At 44.0% G+C, this 24,621-nt stretch overlaps 2 protein-coding genes across 2 annotated transcripts in view; both read right to left on the bottom strand.

Annotated features, from left to right (window-relative positions):
• The window catches only part of LOC139534237 (ATP-dependent RNA helicase DHX15-like), a 34,876-nt gene extending 17,123 nt beyond the window's left edge, over window positions 1-17,753 (bottom strand). The window contains exons 1-3 of the mRNA XM_071333185.1: window positions 17,625-17,753; window positions 15,540-15,679; window positions 8,073-8,208 (exon numbers count right to left, since the gene is read on the bottom strand). Of these exons, the coding sequence (XP_071189286.1) occupies window positions 8,073-8,208; window positions 15,540-15,679; window positions 17,625-17,667 (319 nt within the window). The 5' untranslated portion in view covers window positions 17,668-17,753. The remainder of the gene's footprint in view (window positions 1-8,072; window positions 8,209-15,539; window positions 15,680-17,624) is intronic.
• Window positions 17,754-17,775: 22 nt separating this feature from the next.
• Window positions 17,776-24,180, bottom strand: LOC139534238 (ATP-dependent RNA helicase DHX15-like). Its single transcript, XM_071333187.1, has 4 exons — window positions 23,997-24,180; window positions 21,455-21,767; window positions 18,197-18,316; window positions 17,776-17,868 (listed from the first exon to the last, which is right to left on the bottom strand). Exons 2-4 carry the CDS (start codon window positions 21,692-21,694, stop codon window positions 17,842-17,844), a joined length of 387 nt encoding a protein of 128 aa, XP_071189288.1. The 5' UTR covers window positions 21,695-21,767; window positions 23,997-24,180; the 3' UTR covers window positions 17,776-17,841.
• Between the last annotated feature and the right edge of the window lie 441 nt (window positions 24,181-24,621).

Here is a 24,621-nt window from a genome sequence, read left to right as displayed (position 1 = left end):
TACTGGATAACTGGGAATGGAGATACTTCTATGTGCATAGGCTTTTTCTCTGTATAGCCTCGAGGTACAAGTGAACTACGCTTATATGAATCACGGATGTGAGTAAGCGATAAATGAAAACTCTGGAAATAATGTATGATGTAGGTATGGCTAAACCACCGGATATTAGCATTCCTATCCTCTAAGCTTTGAAGAATCAATCGGTTGTAGACATCAATTCATCTGGGAACAATGTGATTATTCTAGCTGTGCCACGACGAACCCGCATCTCGGTCTTGTAGGCCTTCTCTGTGTTGGGCCGATGCTTTGCTGATGGCTGTCACCAGGACGGACTCCACTCCGATATGAGGATTATACACCTGGCAGAAACAGGCAGACAGGTACGGCATAGACTGGATTCAAATCACTCTTTCATAAACAAACACAGGTAGGGAGGGTAGCAGAAATCTGGGAACTTAAAAATAATTCCCTGGTTAAACAGAAATCCTGGTTGGATAATTCTGGATTTTCTGCTTATTCCCTCCTGATTCCAGGGATCCTCCAACTGGGATTTTGGGGAAAACCAGGGAATTTCTTTGCAACCCAAAACACAGGTACACTAACATTTAGAAACGGGATGTGGCATAGGGAGCATCAAGGTTACGAGGTGGAGAAATAGACCAGTGTTTGTGTGCAGGTTACAGGGGGAATTGAGTTTCACACACAGAGGACGAGACACTAACACACATTCCCATATCACATACGCACACACACAGACAATCCGCCGGGTGCATATATCATCTCTGATTGAGCCACATGTATGACTTGGCTCCGTGCTGGAGAAATGTCAGCAGAATTAATAACTGGCTTTTCTATCTCTGCCGCTGTCAGGTGCAGCGCTGCTCTGTTTATCTGGGGATTTTCAGGCAACAGAGGCAGACGATCGGAGGAGATTAGGCTGGGGAGAGGAGGGACGGCAAATCCGAGATCAATAACAAACACCATGCCGTCGATGGTCAGGGAAGTCTCTGTGATGTTTGTCGACACCACGTCCTGCGGAAATGAGCACAGCTGGGTGTAGTCAGTCGTTAGGGGAGGGGTTGTGGAAGAGAGAGTGTAACATGGGTTGAGGCCTTGCAATGGAATGGCACTATGCACTCATACAGTATCTTATAATGAGATGGAGAGAGCAAAAACATTTTTTAATAAAAGGAAGAAAGATCTTTTGTGGCCCTATACAAATCACCCTTTAGTGGATCGGTGACTTGAAGCACTGCTCAACACTCGTCACTAGACACTACACTTCCGTAACGAGCAAGCTGCAACATCTGAATGAATTAAGTCCTGCAGATATCGCTGTGGTCTATCGCAGACTCACTGTTTAATAGATCCAACAGGAGAGTACCGTAACAGTTGCTGCAATCAAGTCGAATGAGGCGTCTGCAAACTGCGGCATGCTGCCTCGCCGCGGAGCGTCCCTTCCGCATGCATTAGCGCTGCCGGTTTTGGAGGGGGTGCCGCTGTCGGTTCGCAGCACGCTACCCGTCTCCACGAGATGTCATCCTCAGCCCTTCCCACAGGTCTTCGAAATTCGAACAAATAATTTATGTAATAGTTCCTTTTCCAGCAGGTTGTCTGCATTTAAAGTACAGTCCTTTCAGAATCACTGTGTGCGTTCGTCCTCCGTGATGATAGTTTGACAAGACTGGAGGAATTTGTTTTAGGTGAAAAAAAATGAAAGGAAATTCAATTCTGCTTCGCTTGTGAGTAACCGTGCCTGTCGACTTCGACAAACAAAGCAAAACACGCGGATGATTCATGCGCCCCAAGGTGCAGGCATCGTGTGTCAGCGCGAGAGCGCCCACCAAATTAAAATCCCTGACAGAGGAGTGCTCCAAACCCACCTCGAAATAGGAGTTAAGTTGCATTAAAATTAATAAGCTTGGAGGATTGCTGCAATTATGTTTTGAGTCACAATAAAATGAGTCACGGCAAATGAGGGTCTAAACTAGAGAGGGTGATGCGAGCAGAGGGTTTGTTTTCAACTGCCTCAAAGACAAGGAGGAGACCTGTTTCCTACATCTTTCTCTATGAATCACCATTTCCGAATATCATTTTGGAAACATTACGACTGGGTTAGCCAGTAGTTCTGAAAGTAGCACTCACAAGCCAAAAGTGGTCCCTGTTCCGCGTCACATAATGTGCAGATGTGTGCACCACGTTCACTCGGTCTGTCTCTCACGGTCTGTCTCGCTCTCGGTCTGTCTCGCTCTCGGTCTGTCTCGCTCTCGGTCTGTCTCGCTCTCGGTCTGCAACCTCATTGGATAACACTGGGCAGGCCTCTTGCTAGCTGTCACTCAAATGCGAGGGGCTGAAGCTCATTGGCTAGAACTCTAATTGCTAAGGGGCTGGCCCACGTCGGGGGAAATGTCGGGAAAATGGCCCGGCACAGCCTCAAGAAAACAGTCGCTTTCAAACTAGGGATTTCGTGGCTAATTTAGGCACTTCTGCTCATAGGTTATACATGTATGAACTACACATTGACAAATTGTGGGAGGTGAGAGGTTGAAAAAATACTTTCTTAGTTGCCAAAGTACCAGAGCATGTCTTTAAGAGAGATTCACCAGAGGCAGCACATAGTAATACAGAGCTGAGAAGAAGCTGAGGGGAGACGAGGAAGAAAAAAAGCCCACTCCTCAGCTGTCAGAAAGGTGCGTCGGTAGATCAAAGCATCATGGCCGGCTGCAACATTCATTCTTTCTCAAATGTAATAGGGCCTAGACAAATACTGCGTAAGGGATGAGAGAGGGGAAAAAACTGAAATTAAAAGCTGTTTGGGTTGTGGGAGCGACGTGAGCCGGGAAGCTGCTGTGGAGTCGCGCGTCTCCCAGTCCCATATCTTTTTCTATTACAATTATCCCCTGTAGCAAGGCTGTCTATGAGAAATGACAGCTGAATCAGAGCACCCGAAATAATAAAATGAGTCATATCACCCTATGGGTCTCTATCAGCGTTTACACAAACGGGGGAGAGGGAGGAAGACAGATCTGCAGCTGCTCTCATGCGAGCCTTGACCGCCGCGGGGGGGGGTTCTCGTTATGTAACGGCAGAGCCTGATTGGCCCCAGAAACCATCGGAGTATGTTGTGCACCATGACACTGTCGGACAGTCTGAATCCTGCTGTAGTGGGAACTTCCACTCCAATGTCTCAGCATAATGTAAAGGGGTGTTAATAAAACTGCCTCATCACTGTCCCTTACATATATAGAAAAGCAAGACCAATACAACTGCAAGCACAGGAAAAATGCAAATGAAGGTAGCTATTTGTATTATATCTGCAAAAGCGTTGAACAGACACACTTCCTTGCAGGAAGGATAGGCGTGAAAAACTTTCTCCAAATGACAAAAAAAAGAGTACCCCTTTTCTCTAACAAAAGTGATCACAAAAGTGATAGTATTTTTCCTTGGGAAAAATATGCAAAATTCACACACAAAATTCACATCTCTTTATCAAAACACTTCTCTGTGAGTCGTCATCCATCGATACATGTCCAGAACAGATTCTGAGCACCGGCATAGCTCTGTTTCTATTGGCTGTCTAAAGCTGTGAGCCTCAAAGGCTTTTTAAAATCCTACCTTTTTAAGTGTGGATTTCTCTCCAGCCAAAAAATACCTGACTGTTTTTTAGTTATTAATGCCTTGGGAGTTTTTATTTCTGCTCAGCCCTTGGCCTTGTGTAATTCTGCCGCCAGATGTAGAACCATTCTGTTTTATATTCATGCTGAGGAGCGAGGCAGCAAAGACGGCCCATTTCAAACCTGTCAACAGGCAGCCTGCTCAAGCCAACGGTCGCTTTGATTATGGGGCCGGGACGACACCAGTATCGCAGTTTTTTTTTTTCATGGCAAAAATGAAAACACGAAGCAGACCAAATGCTTTGTTCCTTTGAAAACCTACTGTATGTCAAATATTGTGTGCTATAGCTAGTATCGCGGTACTGGTAACGTCCCGGACCTAATTGATTTGTTTACACCTCCCCCTCAGGAGGGATGTACATCTTGATCTGAGTGAACACTAGAGGTGTCATCCAATAATATGTTTGAGTGGATCTCTTTGAACTAAGAGAATCAATCACCTATTACAAATGTACAAATGTAAACGCTGAAGACCAAAGCAACACTGGAATTAAACCAAAGCCAATTGCTTGGCAAAGTGTTCACAACATTAAGAATGCTCAGCCACACTCAGTGTCCCGTAGGTGTTTCTGGAACAAAGACGGCTAGCCTAGCAGATACAGGCAGCTTGGGCCATCGCTCAGAAAATGTCTGCCAACATTTTCCCCAAGAGGAACGGTTGGCAAGGAGCAGGTCATGTCCTGTTCAAAGGGAGCTGGGAAAGGTTCAAGGGGGTGAGTCTTAGTGATTGGGGCAATATTCTTTTTGGACCCAATATATCAATACTTTGACTCCAAGTAAAACATATGTTTTTACTAGGTAGCGTTAGCTTGCGCCAGTCGGATATACCCGATGCTAAAATGCAGGTATTTTTCATCCTATAGCTTGTTAAATAGTGAGCCAGCACTTTTTTTTCTTCTTTTTCATGACTGATCAAAGCAAATTTTCTCATTCTCTCGTCTCTCTGCAGCAGACATGGTGATCAATATGTTTGGAACATTATCATAATAAAATCTAAGTATCGAATCGTAATACATATAGAATCGTGAGAATCACAATACGTATCGTGAGGTCCCTGGCGATTCCCAGCCAATAACCTGTATGTCAGGATTCAGTCAATGTCCTAGCAGCTGCCAGAGTAGCTAGCCTGCCTCCTCACACTTCATAACCATATAGGCCTCTCATTGACTGCATTGATTCAGAATGTGTCTGGAGGCTGGGACCCGTTACACAGATGAGCGCAGGCCCGGCTCCTTCCTGTCTGTCTGCCGGCTGTATACAGCTTTCCAGACTTTTCATCAGTAATATCATTAGAGCATCATCTCTGCACATTATTTCTGGGTTATTAACCGGCAGGGGGGCGAGCACTGTGGCTAACAGGGGCCATATTTCACTCCAACCCTCTGGGAGGAGCTGCCTGTTGACAAATAAAGCATTCCTCTGATTGGTAGAAATGGAGGGCACCTCGAACAATTTGGGCCCGGCCACATCAGCGGCTCACTGCTATGTTCAAGACCCTTGGCCAATCGAGCTTAGTGAGGGACCAGAATTGATGTTATTCATGAACCTGGCCATTGAGTGAAGGCAAGTCATATGGGGTTCAAGGATCGTTGTGACCAACAAGGTCATTCTAGCCTCAACTCCCTGTTTGTAATGTGGGGTTGAGACACCGACACCTCAAGCTCACCTCTGAGACAATTGGGTTAAATGCGAAAGACACATTTCAGTTGAATGCATTCAGTTGTACAACTGACTAGGTATCCCCCTTTCCCTTCTCTCTTTTCAGGCCAGGCAGACGGACAAGATAAAACGGCTACATGAGAGGTAGCATGCCATTCAGACACAGTCTGTAATCACCAGATAGGAGAGAGCTAGCACGTTGGGGAGAGGTCCAGTGTTAGAACTTCAGAGAATTGTTGGATGCAAATTTATAGCCGCTTACCGGTCCTCTCAACCACGCAAAACACCCTGTCCCAATCTATCAAGATGTGGAGGTGGCGTCTGCTGGAACCAGGCGGCGTCCAAACAGCTCCCTATGATACCCGTGCCCCTCTTTCATGTCAACATCCCTTTGAACAGCGAGAGCAAACATGGGGATCATGTTTGAACTTTGGAAAAGATCCCCGGCCCGGCTTAGGCTAATCAAACTGTTGAGAATGTTGAGCCTCCTTTAAACACTCACTCACAAACCACACACAGCGTTGGAGGAGAGAGATGAAATGCTGCCAGACTGGGAGAGAGAGAGAGGGAGGGAGGCCGGAGTGAGCAGTTCACCCGCCTCGTCACGTACCACAGGAAAAGAGGGGCCTGTCAAAACGCTGTGGATCAAACCACAGTGGTAAAAATAAGGGTGAGGCAGCAGCCTGGCTAGACTAGGCATTAAACATTGTGAAAAAAATATATTTAAAAAAAAAAAACTCTCGGGCTGTGACTTCATTATTCCAAATAGGTCATCAATAATCTTTCTGGGCTCCATAGAGGCAGCACACGATGAGTCATTCATCAAATCCCTGTCAGATGTTGAGGCAAATGTTTGCAAATTTACTGGCGGTGTGAAGGGGTTTTGATATTCCGTCAGATTCCTTGCCAACGCCGTGGCCATCCAGGTGGTTCCACTGCTGTGATTATAGTGCGCCTGTTTGAACGCCGAGCTATAAACAAAACGCTGGACGCGTCTGCGGTCCGTATTAATAACAGAAACACGAAGACGAAGGGGCGTACATTGCTATGTGGGACCAGTTCAGGACAAGGGAACAAGAGGAGAGGAATGTTCACACATTCTATAGACGGGTTGGTTGTTTAGCAATAAAACCGACGCTTGCGCAACTATGGAGCAGAACCGACCGGGTTAGCTTAAATCAGTGTTTCCCAACTCCGGTCCTCAAGTACCCCCAACAGTAAATATTTTTCTTGTGGCACCAGACAAGCACACCTGATTCTACTTGTCAACTAATCATCAGGCCCTTGACAAGTTGAATCATGTTTTTTTCCTCCGTGGCTACAACAAAAATGTGTTCTGTTGGGGATACTAGCTGACCGGAGTTGGGAAACGCTGGCTTACATTGTTGACATGTCATCTATATTTAGTCTCTAAATGTTTATTGAAAACAAATACAGTTGAAGTCAGAAGTTTACATACACTTAGGTTGCAGTCATTAAAACTAGTTTTTCAACCACTCCACAAATTTCTTGTTAACAAAGTATAGTTTTGGCAAGTCGGTTAGGACAAACCTGACTCCGTTACACCAGCTCTGTCAGGAGGAATGGGCCAAAATTCACCCAACTTATTGTGGGAAGCTTGTGGAAGGCTACCTGAAACGTTTGACCCAAGTTAAATAATTTAATGGCAATGCTACCAAATACTAATTTGAGTGTATGTAAACTTCTGACCCACTGGGAATGTATTGAAAGAAATAAAAGCTGAAATAAATCACTCTACTATTATTCTGACATTTCACATTCTAAAAATAAAGTGGTGATCCTAACTGACTTAAGACAGGGAATTTTTTACTAGGATTAAATGTCAGGAATTGTGAAAAACTGCGTTTAAATGTATTTGGCTAAGGTGTATGTAAACTTCCAACTTAACTGTAAATGTACACAATGAACACTTGTCTCTCAAATACATTGTTACAGTTGTTGCTTTGGTAGATATTTTTGCCATATTAGCATAGACGTGACGGTCAAAACATCTCAAAACAGACATGGTATGAAGAAGATAAAAAAACTAGCTAAAACGAGCCACCTATGATTCCCCACATGACAGCTTCTTGTCATTATTGCTATCTGGCCATCCAGAATCACAACAACAATTAAAGGATGCGCATCGTTTTCATGACGTTGTCCCCTAACCCATCTATTGTAGCTGAGCAACGTTTTTCCCCCCTGCTCTGGTAACGCATGCTGCCTTACCCTGGCACTGAGAAGACCAGATGACTGTAAGCGCGAGAGAGGCTGTGCCAACCAATAGAGGGGAAGAGGTGAAAAGACAGTGGTTCCGGTGCCTTACGCGCGCAGGGCATGAGTAATATCCACACCAGTTATAATTTAGAGCAGGGAATCGTATGCTGACAAAAGCAGCATATGGTGTGTGAGTCAGTCCTGCACCAAAGCTGAAAAAAAACAACTTTCTACCCCCCCAACCCTCTCCATATCCATCCAACCCTCTCCATATCCACCCCCCAACCCTCTCCATATCCACCCCCCAACCCTCTCCATATCCACCCCCCAACCCTCTCCATATCCACCCACATACTTCCCTGTCAAGTCTCTCTGCATCTCTCCATTTCTCGCTTTCTTTAGCCCTCTTGCTTTCTAACTCTCACTCTCTCCTTCTCTCTCTCTCTCTGAAAGGGAGCTATTGAGTTGCTGGGATGCTCTGTGCTTCTGAGGAGTGATTTGAGCAGTGGCGGCATTTACCTTCCTCCCAATAGCTCCGTTGGGCTTGTGTGGGTGGGGGCGGCTCAAAGACCCTCTGCTGATGCTGGGGCAGCAGCGTCGAGTACAGCGGGATGATTTTGATGTCCCCCACATCGGGTCCCAGGTCGTCGATTTCCTGAAAGATGAAGCGGAACCATTCAAAAGGGGCAGGCAGGTGATGGAAGGCTGCCGAGCAGCAGCGTGTTGGCGCACAAACAGTCACCTGGGGCTTGGTCTGAATAACACCAGGAGAGAATGGGGAGAGGAACGTCTGAAGAGTAGAGTAGAGGGGTAGAAAGGAGAAAGGGCCAGGGAGATGGTGGTTCCCGCCACAGTACATTTGTTCTGCCTATCACTCCATCTGACTGAGGAAATTAAACCTGGACTGCCGCGTGCTTGGGTGAGCTCCCCATGGCTCCGTTGTCAAATGCAGCAATCAGGAAAACACACACACACACACGGTTCATTATTCCATACCGCAATATTGTAGGAGAAATGTGAAATGAGGATGCTGCACTGATGCATAAACCAGAGGCAAATCATGGCAGATCAGTTTAGTGGAGCTGAACATTATAGAGCCAGTGGGCTCTCAGACAGAGGAGAGGAGGACCTGAGCAGCCAGGGAAATATGAAAACATGACAGTAGACAAGGCTAGGTCTCCGACTGAACTAGCCAGCCTGAACATAACGGACGACCATAATGTGACATTTGCAAATGCTACATATCAACTCGGTAAACGGCCCATGTATATTTAAGACAATTACACTGCTATCAACCATGTCCACGGGACCCCTAAGTGACTAGTCTACATTCTAGCCTGATAATAGTCTAGAATTCCTGGAATCTCTACACTAAATGACCACGCTTGACTTTTTTCCATCTCCAGACATTGGACAATGTTAGCTATGAAAAGACCAGAAAAGGTCCTGAAGCGATAACCGCTGCCTGATTAAGTCTATGTTTATGTGCTACTTAAACAAGTAGCCTAAGCCAACGTGTAAAAGGCCACAGCCTATGTTGTTGCACCACCTTCAGGCCCAAGTGAGCAATGCAGCTCCTTCTATAGATTGGCTGGGAGTGTCACGTGACACATACATTTACACTCAAACTCATTCCATGGAGGGCCTAGTGTCTGTGGGTTTTTGGTTTTTCCTTTCAATGTAAGACCAAGAGGGGAGCTCTTTACTAATTAGTGACCTTAATGCAAAAACCCAGACACGTGACTTACAGCTTAAAATAATGTTTTATTGGAGTGCGAAGGGGGCTGGGACAGAAAGGGGTATTGGCTTGGCGTATTCTGAAATGAAGGGAACCATTTTTGATACGGTCATGTCAAGGGCACAATGTGACACTGACTGCAACCTACAGCTAGCCAGCAGAACGACTGCCCTCCTTTGTCCCGGAGCATTTCCTCTTGACGTGGTATTTACTTTACTCAGGGTAAGAATTGGCAAGGCTTTGCCTTAGTTGAATACAACACAAAAACATAAGCTACGCCTGTGTGTTTGCAGACTAATGTATTCCCAGACCAATTTTTTCCTGCTGTGTTCACTCACTGCACAAGTCAAATCCATTCCACCGATGGCTATGTACCTCATAATCAACACGTTGACAAGTTAGAGTGGAAAATAGTAAATATGAATGGATTGATAAAATTAGCCTGGTTATTAATAGACCATCAACCCTCTGGATACAGCAGCTGTCATGAAAAATGGACGTCGTTGCCAAGGTGAGCTGGTGCGCCTGTGTCTGAAAGGAAATGGAGCACGTGCACAGCGGGGCAGGCGGCCAATGGTGGGAACCTGTCCACCAGCCGGCCCCCGCGACCCCAGGAGTGATGCGGTTGGGCGCCAGGCACCTAACCAGATGCAATGAGGCACTCGCCTCGGTCCACTTAATTAGCTGAGGCCTGGGCGTATCTTTACGTTTTGAAGTGAACCGCTGAAGGGCAGCTTAAATGGTAAGGCTTATCAGGGCGAGGCAGCGGTGATAAGCCTTGCCTCTCTTTTATGGGGAGTTTGTGTCTGTTTGTTTTTAATGGTTTGTGGCAGGGAAATATCCCCCAAATACTTGAGGGAGGGAAAGAATCCCACCCCCTTCGCTTTTCATTTGTCATGAATTAAAAACGGCTTAATCTCAAAGCCATATAAAAATGGTCCGCGCTTCGCAGCAGATCTGCGTCCCCGATCATTAGTCGACATTCAAAGTTGCGGGGACACTAGAGAGGTTAAGATACGCTCCTTTGAACGCCCATCTCCTCCAGACCAACCTCACATTAACTTCTTTAAACCAATTAGGAGTGTTAATGAAGTCGCCCTGGGAGTGTTCTCTGACTACTGTTTTGCCTCGGCAGCTTGACATTCAGAATTATCGAACTGGGAGGTGAGAAGGGAGGCATGCTCATCAAAAGACGTCCACCTCCAAACAATGTTTAACGCAAGCTTCTCATCTCCTCTGCACATTCAAATAAAAGAGGTGAACGTTGTTCCCTGGCCGTCAGTGACTGGAAGGAGACCACTTCAAATACAATGCTCCTCTGGGACTTCATCCCTTCCCGAACCAGCCGGGCATCGGCGAACGAAAACAGATGTAAGTGCGCGGCAGCGCCGTCCCACCCGGCCGCTGAATGACCACCGTTAATGAATAGGCTAATTGGGTGGGTGTTTGACGGATTTGATTTTGAAGATGGCTATGCTGCATGGTGACTCGGCTCTAACTCGAGGGAGAAGCGCAAGGAACCTATGAAATAAAACAATCTGGACCAAAATCCATACATTGAAAATGAAAAGCTCCAGGCACATTAACAGTCAAGCTCGGCCTTAAACTCAGTCTGGGGTTGCGTTCATAGTTCCCATGGCACAACCGTAAACTACACAAACTGTTACATTACATAGGGAGAGAATGGTGAGAATAGTAGTGTGGCGCTGCAGCAGTGCTGAGTCCTGAGACCGGCTGCCTCTCCCACTCATGATCTGAGAGGCCGACAGACATTTCTGGGGGAAGGCAGGCAGAAGTGTGTCGCCCAGCTGTGATTAACCTAAGGTTGATGTCCGTGCCCCTGCGTAAATCTAATTAGCATAATACAAAAATCCCCATCTATATCAGTCAGATTAAGCGAGCGAGATCTTTTGCATTGGATACGTCTCAATACACCGCATCCGTCGATGTCGCACTTCCGCGTCTGCAGTGAAAGGTGACAGCTAGAGCGGTGTTTGTCAGATCATGAGACATCCCGAAAACCGGTCTTCTCACAAACCGGTCTTCTCGTCTGTAGTGTCTGAACGGTTTGGCCTACAAACTATTGTTTGTGGAAAGATGAGACGCTCACGAACACGATGGTGTCCTCCGTTTTGCTCTACGACCTCCACAAGTAAAGTCGATCTGCCAAATTCTGTCTGTAGCGTTCAAACCGTTTAGGCTACACACTAATACCCCTCTGTGCAAAAGTGAGACTCTCACGAACATGTACAGTACCAGTCAAAAGTTTGGACACACCTACTCATTCCAACGTTTTTCTTTATTTTTACTATTTTCTACATTGTATAATAATAGTGAAGACATGAACACTATGAAATAACATATGGAATCATGTAGTAACCAACAATGTGTTAAACAAGGTACACCTTGTTAATTGAAGTGAATTCCAGATGACTTCCTCATGAAGCTGGTTGAGAGTGTGCAAAGCTGTCATCAAGGCAAAGGGTGGCTACTTTGAAGAATCTCAAATATATAAAATATATTTTGATTTGTTTAACACTTTTTTAGTTACTACATGATTCCTTATGTGTTATTTCATAGTTTTGATGTCGTCATTATTATTCTACAATGTAGAAAATAGTAAAAATAAAGAAAAATCCTTGAATGAGTAGGTGTGTCCAAACTTTTGACTGGTACTGTACATGTTGGATGTTTTGCTCAAGGATGCCCACAGGTCTCACAAGAATCGTCTGAAGGTCTCCCGGTACCAGTTAAAAAGATTTATGGAAGTATATATGTTTAATGCCAAAAATATGGGGTTAAATACATGTTTTAAAATAATACAACAATCCTGATCTTTCTTATATCTCTCAGATATAGGATAGACACTTCAGAACAAACTTCGTTTTTTTATATTTTTGGGGAGTATCTGTTCCATGTAGTGAATCTGTTATTCAATGCGTTTGTATGGGTTAATTGCAGGCCCAACATAGTTTTTCATCAAATATTTATTTTATATATTTTTTGATTCAAATAGGTCATACCAAGGATAATTTAGCTTTCTTAAAACAATTCCAGATAGCTTAGTAGAACCCCTCCCCTCGCTTAGACAGGGTTTAGACTCTGATGGGTTAAATTAATCATTTTGAGCATGAACCTCGCCCTCCATTACACATCAGTGGACAACATTTGCAGGATCGAAACAAATAATAAATTACTTAATTTCAGGGATTCATGAGGGCAGAATCTGGGTCACTGTCTTTTTTCCCCTCCAACCTGGTAGGTTCCAAACAGGCAAGCCCACATGCATGAAATATCTATTAATCTAAGCATTGATCGTCTTGGTTGTGTGTGTGTGTGTGTCTCTTTGGAAATCTGGAATAGTGACAATGAGTACAATGTGTGAGTACAACACAATGGGACAAGATGTGTGTGTGTGTGTGTGTGAGAGACGGTGTCTGTGTGTGCACGTCAGTAGCTCTACACACGTTTATGTGCATTTGTATAGTACTGCTACCTAACGGTATTCCGTATATCAGCGTTCCGTACACTTGACCTAATTTTAGCACCAAAAAAAATGTCATACTTCCAGGTCAACTGTAATATTAATACCATTGTAAAGCACAATTTCTCCCCTTTCCAGCAAAATCAACAATGAGACCTCTACCCTGCCCGTCTCTGCATGATTGAAGAAGGCAATGGAGCTTCGCTCGATCTTTTTAAAAATGACGGAGCGGGAAGCGAAGGCTACTGAGCAATAGTGAAAGGGGCAGATATGTCGTGTGGGGAAACAGCTTTTATCACCTCTAAAATGTCAATAAAACACTATAAAGAGTTTATAGAATGTCTCATTACATACCTATTTGAAGGTTTGTGTCAAATATGAATATGGGTTTTAGGGAGGTGCTAAAGTGAACTGCGGCTGTCACTCACTTTTGAGAGTCATGATGAAAAATGAACTACGGATGAACTCACAAGTAATTCACTTTACACTCACCATTGATAACGTCTTAATAAATAAATATTGTTAAATATGAGTTACACAAAGTAGGGAACTTTATTTTCAGAGTCGAAGGATGTGATTCTGTTCAAAGTGAGAGATGAAGGAAAATGTTAATGAACAAAGCATGAGATTGATTCGGGTTAATATTATAACTTCCAACAGCACAAGATGAATACTTAACATTACTGTATAAAGCAACAATGTTAATATGAAAAATAAATCTAACAGTTGTAACAACGACTCACCTCTTGTCCTCTCACTCCATCATATACAGTGTGTGTGTACATGAACACCTGCTCTTTCCATGAAATATACAATAATGTTACGTCGAATTACACAGAAATTATATCCATATTGGTGAGTGCATTTCCTTGAAACTATCTTAAAATGTTGCATTCTTTTTAAAAATGTATTATAATAATTGAATTATGACAGGAAAATGTCTGGAAACGGAAAGACCCAACGAGAGCCTAAGAAATGGCGCCTCTACACCTGTGAACAGCTACAGGCTGCTAACGAGGAGGTGAATGCAGGGAAGAGCCTGAGGGAGGTGGCTCGTGCCTCCTGTCAGTACATGTTTACAGGGAAGCCAGTGGTCCAAAAACATTCCATATAGTTCATAACTATTGCAGTTTGGTTACAAGCTGTCTTTTACGGAGTCCTGTTCATTTTCTTCACCTGGGCACAATCAAGAGCAGCAAGAGAGGCGCGCAGGAATGATGCGTCTCAATTTGGGTTAGAGCATGTCATTTGCAAACAAGTTTAATAGATAGCACACGTAAGAAATGTAGGATATACGTTATTGGCATGTGTTATTGCACACATCAGTGTATTATTCACAGAGCTCTCGTGAATTGGTTGGCACAGCAAAGTTATTTCAAAACGTCAACACGGCAAACGTGAGAGCAAAAAAACAAAAGCTCTGTCAGCAGGTGACGGGTTTGCTTGTTTAAATGCAGATCAGAGGTTGGAGCAGTGGTATTCCTTTTCAGATTCTGCACATCAAAGTCTTAAGCAATTAATTATTGATTGATTCAGTGTTTGTTATTGATGACCACATTGCTATTAGCACCCAACTCGTGAAAAATGTGTTTAATATTAGCCATAATAATATTAATACTAATGCTCATTTAAGTGAAAATCATGAATAATTAATGTTTCTTACAAGTGTATTTGGTTAAGTATGTTTTTAATCTGCGAGAGAAGCACTACCCCTGATGGGAAGACGCTGTACGGCCACAACGAGTTGCATAATGCTTGCCGTATGTTACGTCGTGACGCGCCACGATGTAACGTACAGTGTCGGAGGGGTGCGATTTTTCATATTTTCTCAAGTACTATTGGTCCATTAAATCAAATCAAATTTTATTTGTCACATGCGCCGAATACAACAGGTGAAATGCTCACTTACTTTAAATGCTTACAGTGAAATGCTTACTTACAAGCCCTTAACCAACAATGCAGTTTTAAGAAAATGCCTAATAAAAGTAATAGATAAGAGAATAACAAATAATTAAACAGCAGCAGTAAGTAACAAAAGCGGGGCTATATACAGGGGGGTACCAGTACAGAGTCAATGTGCGGGGGCACCGGTGTTGAGGTAATTGTGGTAATATGTACATGTAGGTAGAGTTATTAAAGTGACTATGTATAGATAATAAACAGGGAGTAGCAGCAGTGTAGAAGGGGGGGGGGGGGCAATGCAAATAGTCTGGGTGGCCATTTGATTAGATGCTCAGGAGTCTTATGGCTTGAGGGTAGAAGCTGTTTAGAAGCCTCTTGGACCTAGACGTGGCGCTCCAGTACCACTTGCTGTGCGGTAGCAGAGAGAACAATCTATGACTAGGGTGGCTGGAGTCTTTGACAATTTTTAGGGCCTTCCTCTAACACCACCTGGTATAGAGGTCCCGGAGGGCAGGAAGCTTGACCCCGGTGATGTACTGGGCCGTACGCACTACCCTCTGTAGTGCCTTGCGGTCGGAGGCCGAGCAGTTGCCATACCAGGCAGTGATGCAACCCGTCGGGATGCTCTCGATGGTGCAGCTGTACCATGTCAACATAGCTAACACCCTGGATTTTGATGCCAACACAGTCGCTACATTCCCATTCGTTTTCATTACAGCCTCGTTTAAATGCTCCAGTTATGCAAAATGTGTACGGAACACCGTTAGGTAGCAGTAGAAACACACTGTGTATGAGTATATTACTTTGCATCATGATTCCTGCTAAATACAAACTAATTGTAAAAAGTGTCTAATCGGCCTACCTCGTTTGTTGAGTAAGAGATCTGGATGACCGTGCTGATGGCTGCCTCCAGGTAGTCCCTCTCAGGCTGGTCAGCAGCGGACAGCTGTCTAAGTACACCTAGAACATGCCGGTGTCCAGCGTGACGCTCATGACGATGACCTGACCAGACGAGACGAGGGAACAAAGAAAGAAGACAGTGAGACGTGGACTGGGAAGAGAAAATGGCTGCCGATGGGGTTATAGGATAAAGTCGCCCCTAAACACTGATCTGAGTTCTAGATTGTAGTTCGCTCCTAGTGGTTCAGGTAAGGATTAGCTTAATCTTAGATCGGTGCCTAAGGGCCAATCAGAAACAGCAGCTCAGAGCAGGAGGGAAGAGCTGGCAGATAGGCATGGGAGAGTGACGTTAGTATAGTGCAGGTAGAAGTGCAAGTAGATAAGAGGTATTTAGAAGTTGGAGAATGGTATGGTCTGGTGTAGTCTCACCACAGGGTTGTTCAGAGTGACAGATGAAATAGATCATTATAAACTGGGTGGTTCAAGCCCTGAATGCTGATTGGCTGACAGCCATGGTATATCATAAATATATCATGTGTTTTTACTGCTCTAATGACATTGGTAACCAGTTTATAACAGCAATAAGGCACCTTGGGGGTTCGTGGTATATGGCCAATATACCACGGCTAAGGGCTGTATCCAGGCACTCCGCGTTGCGTCGTGCTTAAGAACAGCCCTTAGCCGTGGAATATTGGTCACATACCACACCTCCTCGGGCCTTATTGCTATTATAAACTGGTTACCAACGTAATTAGAGCAGTAAAAATACATGTTTTGTCATACCCATGGAACAGATCAGACAGCATGAGCCAGAAAGAGAGTGTAGATTGGACACAGGCCAAGTGAGAGGAGCCAAGATGGTGGATATATCACAGGAGGACAGAACCCCTGACACATGAGGATCATGGCGCTCAATGTCCGAATAAGTCTGGGCACACCATGTTCTCCCCAGGGCCCATTAGATCAGAAGCACATTAGGATTCTGATGGGAGGCGGCGCGCCTCTCTGCTCTTCCATTTTCGCTCAAATAGTTTGGCCCAGCGTCTCGCCACCATTTCGCTTTATGCACTGCGAGACATAATTGCTCTTAATCAAGGCAAATTAAACTTCAAATTTGGGAGGGGGGCAGGGGGACGTGAGCGGGGTCGGGCCAGGAGGATGGTTGCCAGTAACCTAGACCTTATTTAACAGTCCCTTATCTCATGTATAACCTTCGATGCCATCCCTGACAACAACTAGTCATTACCCATCTGCTTTATGAGAATTGTGTCCGGCACATTCGGCCTATAAAAAACTGCATGCCTCTGGTCTCCTCCCACTCCCAACCCCCTCCCATCCTTGGCTGATTACCTCAAAATGGGCTGACCCGGGGAGCAATCTCAGTGCTGCTGCAGAGGGGACTCGCTGTGCATTTCTGAGCTGAATGACTGCCGTTTGTCTTTTCCTCAATAGACACGCAGCTGTCAGCCCGTGGAGAGACTGTCAGCAAAAGGTGAAAAGATGAGGTGGAAAAAATGGGGAGGGAAACAAACACTGTCTGCCACAAAAAAAATTTAGAGGGGGGAACTAATAATTGGGAGTGTGTGTACGCAGAGAAGCAGGCTCTCGTATAGGATAGAGCAGGAGTACCTAGTGGAAGGTAGTAATTGAGTCTAGGAGAGTGGACAAAGGAAAGATGCACTGGTATGGTAACATGTAGCAAAGGCAGGAGAAGCCAGTAGGATCAGACAGTACAGATAGAAGCAGTAAAGAACACCGTATGACTCTATGAGATGATGTGGAATGTAGACTGGCGAGTGGGAACTGTTGGCAAGGCCAGGGTTCCATTCAGCAAGCATGCGCGTGAAAGCCCAGATCGCTTTCAGTGGGGCACAAAGTTAATGAAACGTTCAGATAGAAATACCACGTAGAACTGACATGTTCCTCTGACAAATAGAAATCAGGTCTGCTCTATTCAGGACATTTGTACCCACAACACTCAGTACATTGCACCCGGGGGTATGGAGGTTTGACATGTACCTTGAGGTCGGACTTCTGCCGGACCCACCTCTTTGAGGACGCCCATGAGGATGTCTGTGGCCCGTGTTCATGAGGATGTCTGTGGCCCGTGTTCATGGGGATGTCTGTGGCCCGTGTTCATGAGGATGTCTGTGGCCCGTGTTCATGAGGATGTCTGTGGCCCGTGTTCATGAGGATGTCTGTGGCCCGTGTTCTCTCGTGGGCCTCGTCCAGGATGACGCCGTAGCGCGCCAGCAGGGGGTCGTTCACGGCCTCCCGCAGCAACATACCGTCTGTCATGTGCGTGCACCGAGGGAGAAAACACAACGGAGAGGTCTTTAAAGTGGACATTTTAATCAAACAACTGAAATACTGTGTCCTGTTATGTTAACCAGGTCTATCTTGTTAAGGATATTTAGAATCTAACTTTTTTTGCTAACAGAGAGACAAGACAGGCAGGTGCTATCTTCTCCAATGCTCATTTTGGTTTTCCGTTGAAAATTGTTATTGCTACGATGCGCCCCCACTGAACAACCCCAGTTTTTGGCTTCAGTAGACTAGCCCTTACTTGAGGAAGGTCTTGGCCGAGCTGCAGTCCTTAAATCTAATTGAGTAACCCACCTCCTTGCCCAGCAAGACGTGCACCTCGTCTGCCACCCCCTGGGCCATGCTCATGGCTTCCTCCCTAATGGGCTGGGTACAGGTCACTGTCTTCTTAGGGCTGCCCAAGAACTTCACCTTCTGGGGAGGGGGGAGAGGGAGAAAAGGAGATGGAAAGAGGAAGAGGTCATTCAAGCACACTCATCTGTACTCTCTCTTTACCTTCCCCACCTTCCACAAATCAGGAGCCAAACCAATACCATTCAAAAGCACTTTACAAAATGATACTGACGATAGCTTTGAGTAAGAAACACAGACGTTTTGATAGCACAGATGTTTTGAAGAGCAAAGCATTAATAAACTACCATTTACCGTCTGTAAACCCCGTGGCAGCATCCCCGATTGCCCCCCCTCTCCTATAAAATAGACAGCGAGCTCCAGAGATGCTGCGATGATAGCTTGTATTAGACAGAGTCTGACAGCTCTCTACTGATGTGCACGCCCGGTGGGGATCCCCCTACTCGCTGTTCAAAACACGAGGAGACCTAAAGTTAGGAACTGTTCCTTCCGCTGGATTAGCCTTGGGCTCGGATGAGTTCCCGTTAGTAGCAACCAACCTCTTTGCCACGGTTAGGGAAAACACACACTCTGCATTTAACATGTCAACAAATCAAGATGGGGGGGAAAGGAGATGGGTTTCAGCGACAGGATGAGTCTGCAGTAAATAAAGAGTGGGCGAGTTTGTGAGGACACCCAGGCATCTCATTATTGAGTTATCAGTTGGCTTTTCTTAGCTTTGTTACCATATACAGTGCATTCGGTAAGCATTCAGAACCCTTGACTTTTTCCACATTTTGTTACGTTACAGCCTTACTCTAAAATGGATTAAGAAAATGTTTTCCTTATCAATCTACACACAATACCCCATATCGACAAAGTGAAAACCGTTTTTTTAGAAATTGTTCAAATGAATTAAAAATTTAAAACTGAAATACCTTATTTACATACATATTCAAACCTTTTGGTATGAGATTCGAAATTGAGCTCAGGTGCATCCTGTTTCCATTGATCATCCTTGATGTTTCTACAACTTTATTGGAGTCCACAATTGGTAAATTCAATTAATTGGACACGATTTGGAAAGGCACACACCTGCCTATATAAGGTCCCACAGTTGACAGTGCATGTCAGAGCAAAACCCAAGCCATTAGGTTGAAGGAATTGTACGTAGAGCTCTGAGACAGGATTGTGTTGAGGCACATATCTGGGGAAGGGTACCAAAACATATCTGCCTCCATCATTCTTAAATGGAAAAAGTTTGGAACCACCAAGACTCTTCCTAGAGCTGGCTGCCCGGCCAAACTGAGCAATCAGGGGAGAAGGACCTTTGTCAATGTCACACTGTATAATGATAGGAGACAGGTGCAGGAATACGTAATAGGGTTTTTTATTTCTACACCCAAAATAAAGTACATCATGAAAACGATGGGGACGAAGACCAAAACAAACACGTATAAATACTACCATTCAAAAGTTTGGGGTCACTTAGAAATGTCCTTGTTTTTGAAAGAAAAGCATTTTTTTTTGTCCATTAAAATAACATCAAATTGATCAGAAATACAGTGTAGACATTGTTAATGTTGTAAATGACTATCGTAGCTGGAAATGGCAGATTTTTATGGAATATCTACATAGGCGTACAGAGGCCCATTATCAGCAACCATCACTCCTGTGTTCCAATTTCACGTTGTGTTAGCTAATCCAAGTTTATCATTTTAAAAGGCTAATTGATCATTAGAAAACCATTTTGCAATTATGTTAGCACAGCTTAAAACTGTTGTCCTGACTAAAGAAGCAATAAAACTGGCCTTGTTTAGACTAGTTGACTATTTGGAGCATCAGCATTTGTGTGTTCAATTACAGGCTCAAAATGACCAGAAACAAAGAACTTTCTTCTGAAACTCATCAGTCTATTCTTGTACTGAGAAATTAAGGCTATTTCCATGCGAGAAATTGCCAAGAAACTGAAGATCTCGTACAACGCTGTGTACTACTCCCTTCACAGAACAGCGCAAACTGGCCCTAACCAGAATAGAAAGAGGAGTGGAAGGCCCTGGTGCACAACTGAGCAAGAGGACAAGTACATTAGAGTGTCTAGTTTGAGAAACAGACGCCTCACAAGACCTCAACTGGCAGCTTCATTAGATAGTACCCGCAAAACACCAGTCTCAACGTCAACAGTGAAGAGGGCGAGTCGGGGATGATGGCCTTCTAGGCACCAAATACAGGTGTATTTATTTATCGGTACGTTATTATAAATAGCAAGGCAAGCTTACAGAATTGTACATTAAATTGGCAGTAAATGCTTTAGCTAGCTAGCTGGCTAGGTTCTTCACATCCACTGGGTTTCACAAGATGACAGCCTGGTTTGCTGGTTTTCTCAGGAGTCCCTAAAACATTAAACAACACGAATTGCAATTTATACAAATGTCAAATGCCCAAATGGCAAGCTAAATGTATAGCTAGTTGGCTAATTTTAGCTAATCAGCTGGCTTGTTAAAGATGCACTATGTAGAAATCGTTCCTCCATTTCCTGGTTGCTAAAATTCTAATAGTTCGCCTAATTTCAGTTTATGTGACAAAACAAGCAATTATAGTGTAGAGACACAGGAGGCTGGTGGCACCTTAATTGGGGATTACGTGCTCATGGTAATTGCTGGAGCGGAATCAGCGGAATGGCATCAAATACATGGTTTCCATGTGCATTTGGTCAGGTCGCCCAAAAAGTTACATATTGCAGTTTTAAATAGCAACTTTAGTTGATTAACGTTTTGACCCAAAAATATGCAGAATCGTTTTTTTCTCCAGCTACATTAACTAACATATTCCTCTTAACTGTACTTTTTTTTTGCATGATTCATTATGAAGTTCTAATTACTTACAATTACTTCCATCCTAGTATTTTTGGCAGCCATCTTTCTGAAGCAATTTGGGTCGCCGAGCTTTATGGGAGTTTTGATAACCACTCGATAGGAAGTCTGCATGTCTAGTCTGCATGTCTAGGGCCAACTAGAGGGCTGAAAAGGAACTACCCAACGTTGAGAGTTGAATTGGAACACCACTTCGGATGCAGGATCGTGCAAAACGGAGGGGGAGGGCTACAACTAATTTTATTTTATTTGAAGGGGGGGTATTGGGATTGAGCCTTAGTAAGTAACTAAGTAAAAGACTGAGTGTGTGTGTACCCCCATGCACGAGTCTACCCCTTTCCCTGCTTACCTGTGTGGTCTTGCCGGAGCCTGTTTCTCTGATAAACACGAAGCTCTGGTGGCGTGCCAGGACGTCTTTGAATTGCTCCTTGTACTCCCACATGGGCAGCTGCAGCCTCTTCTTCAGGATCTCATAGTAGCATGCCGTGTGAGGCAGGTTGGTGAACGGGTTGATCTGCTGCTGTATGGCTGTCTGCTTGATGGAGAGAAGGCCCGCACTGCCGCCGCAAACAGCTGGGTTCAGGGCCATGCCAAAGTGCTTGACGTCCCGGTCTCAGTCCCTGTCCTTCGACCGCTAGTCTCGGTCCCTGTCGCGGTCTCACCTGTGGTGGAGGTTACATGTTAGTAGTGTGTCAGACAAGACAAAGCTTTTTTATATCAGCCAGGCCCCATTCCCTTGTCTTTTCCAATCTCCTACATCTTACATGTTGGCAGGGCTAGGGGCTAGAGTAAGGGCTATGGAACAAAATGGAATGACGCCAACACAGAAATAGAACAACTCAGATCCGAGAGGGTAAAAGTGCAACGCGGTTTGGCTATGACGTGTCCTTTTCCTCAAATAACATGAAAAGGTTACTGCGCATTTCCCTTTCACGCTACAGAAGAACGTAATCAAGTGTAGCATTCAAAGGTCAGATTAATGAAGAAATTAACAGTCTAAAATATCATAAGTCAAATGGTTAACACTTTCCTTTCACAAATGGGCGATATCTTTATTTCCTTTTTATCATGCTACAATGCATGTCTGCACCCAAGAACCCAAGTCTTGAATTTCCTTCTTTGACAAGACCAATGTTGAAAACAGAGTGATGCTGACACTCAGATTTGTTCCTTTAAAATGTATGCCAAACAAAAACCAATGACTGCAAACCATACAAATTTGTTCAAAAACACATTTTATTGAAGAACAGTGCAGATGCAGTTTGGTAACAGAATGATGGGTTGAGCTGTTTGTTCCCATTTTGTTACCAAACTTTGCATCTTGCACAGTTCTTCAAGCAAATGTGTCTTTGTAAAACACGTTCAGTGTAAATTGTTAAAAGTAGTCCTTGTTCAGAGTTAAATGGTTTGTTAACTTGGCAATCATTGGTTTTTGCTTGAAATACATTTTAAAAGGGTCAAATCTGAGTCACGCTGTTAAAATGGAATTGCCCCCAAAGTAGCCTATGTCATGTCTCTTGAGCAACGCACTATTTCCTATAGCTACTGAATTGTAAAGGGAAATGTGATGCTCCAATAGTTTAGCTAGTGTAAAGCCTCAGAAGAGATTTTTCAACTAACTTGTTCTTGGCTAACCTTCTTTGTTCTCGATTTGGAAGAAAAGTGTATCTTATAAAATGTCAGTCTCCAGTTGCAGGTGGTTCTCCAAAAACCAGAGAATATTCAGAAAGATATTAAATCCACGTTTTGTATCGAGTGAGAAATACCTCTTGCATGTGTGTAGATCATTGTTTTGGTCGCACTGTGTGACCTGCTGTCATCTACTTCTACACGTGTTTGCGGCTGCGTCGCATAGAAACGATTAGTTCCTGTAAAGATGTTGGAAAATACAAGATGTCTTGCGGCTAAGATGGCAAGGGAACTCCTCACTCGATTAAAAAAAATATTTGGATTTGATAACTTTCTGAATATTCTCTGGTTTTCGGTGAAAAACCTGCAACTGGACAATTATAAGATACACTTATTCCGAATCGAGAACAAAGAACGTATCACGAATAACAGGTTGGTCGAAATATTCCTTCTGAGGCTTTACACGAACATAGCTAAACTGTAACGGATAATGGAACATCACATATCCCGTTACTGCAGCTAACTAGTTATATTTCCTAGGAACATCAGCAGACCATCGTGTTGTCTTGGGTACACCACCTCAGAACTCATGTCCTTATGGGCCTAGAATGTTGGCATGACAGTCGGTACCCAATTCCATGGAAGGATTTCAAGAATGTCTGTTCTGACAACAAAGTTGGCCATAGGTTTTGATGTCGGTACCCAATTCCATGGAAGGATTTCAAGAATGTCTGTTCTGACAACAAAGTTGGCCATAGGTTTTGATGTCCACTGACTGAGTCATTGGGTAACATGCAAATGAGACATCTTAGGGAATTTGTTATTTTCCTTTTCAGTTGCAGAACGTTAATGATAACGTTCTGACTTAGCTAGCTATCGGGCCCATTAGTTAGCTAACTAGCTAGTAGTATCTACAGAGCCAGCTTCAAATAGTTTCAATGAACTAGTAATGATCTAGCTAGCTAACATGCTGATGTTAGTTGCAGCCAAAAATTTCCTGCGCTGTAACGTTAGTGCCGACGAAACACAAATACAAAGGATCCTCTCCATATTATTCCATATACATAACCATTAGAAGACGTTCTCGTTTAACTCGATGAATAATCATCTCCCAAATCCAACCAATGTCGTTTAGACATCTTTTTTTACACGTACATAACTATCCAAAATAAGGAACAAAAGTAGGTCGATTATGATTTATGCCATGAAATTTCTGCACAGTGCTGCTAAGCACCACAAATATGGCGACCGGAAGCACTTACCTCAATCATTGTTATCTCTGCGGAAAATGACAGAAAAACAGCAATTTAACGTTAGTTTTGTCGAGCCAGATATATTCAATATTTGCGCCACCTGAAACTGTAAAGGACAGCTGCTGCCGTGGAGTCGGTGGTTGGCTGTTTGGGGATGTTCTGACTGACCAAATGCAGCCTCCCCCTAATAGAAAAAGAGGGTCCATGTGTAATACCAAATTGGCCTATGGTGATAACATAGAAAAGATAAACTGAGTTGTAGAATCCATCCCAAAGCCAAAAATGTGAGAACATTTGTTTCTAACTAACATGTACCGGTATATGATGAATACATATTTGAAGAGGGCTGTCCTTTTTTTTGTTATGCCAAAATGATGTCAGTGATGTTATGTCAGTGATTATTTCAAGCTTTGTCAATCTTTCAAGAACATATGAAAAACCCTATCCACATGAGACATGTTCAGTGCTTACATCTCTTCCAAGAGATTTCTTGAATGTTTCAACCTATAAGATTATGTAGTGATGAATCAGCTGGCACTGGAAACAATCATTGTCATCGACAGAGGTAATTACACAGCCTGGACATTGCTAACAAGCATCATAATGGCAAATGGCTCATTGCGTGTAACCAGGG

This window comes from Salvelinus alpinus, chromosome 11, assembly GCF_045679555.1.
Source record: "Salvelinus alpinus chromosome 11, SLU_Salpinus.1, whole genome shotgun sequence".
Lineage (NCBI taxonomy): Eukaryota > Metazoa > Chordata > Actinopteri > Salmoniformes > Salmonidae > Salvelinus > Salvelinus alpinus.
The sequence above is the reverse complement of the archived record's forward strand: the minus strand, read 5'-3'. Positions and strand labels throughout refer to the sequence as shown.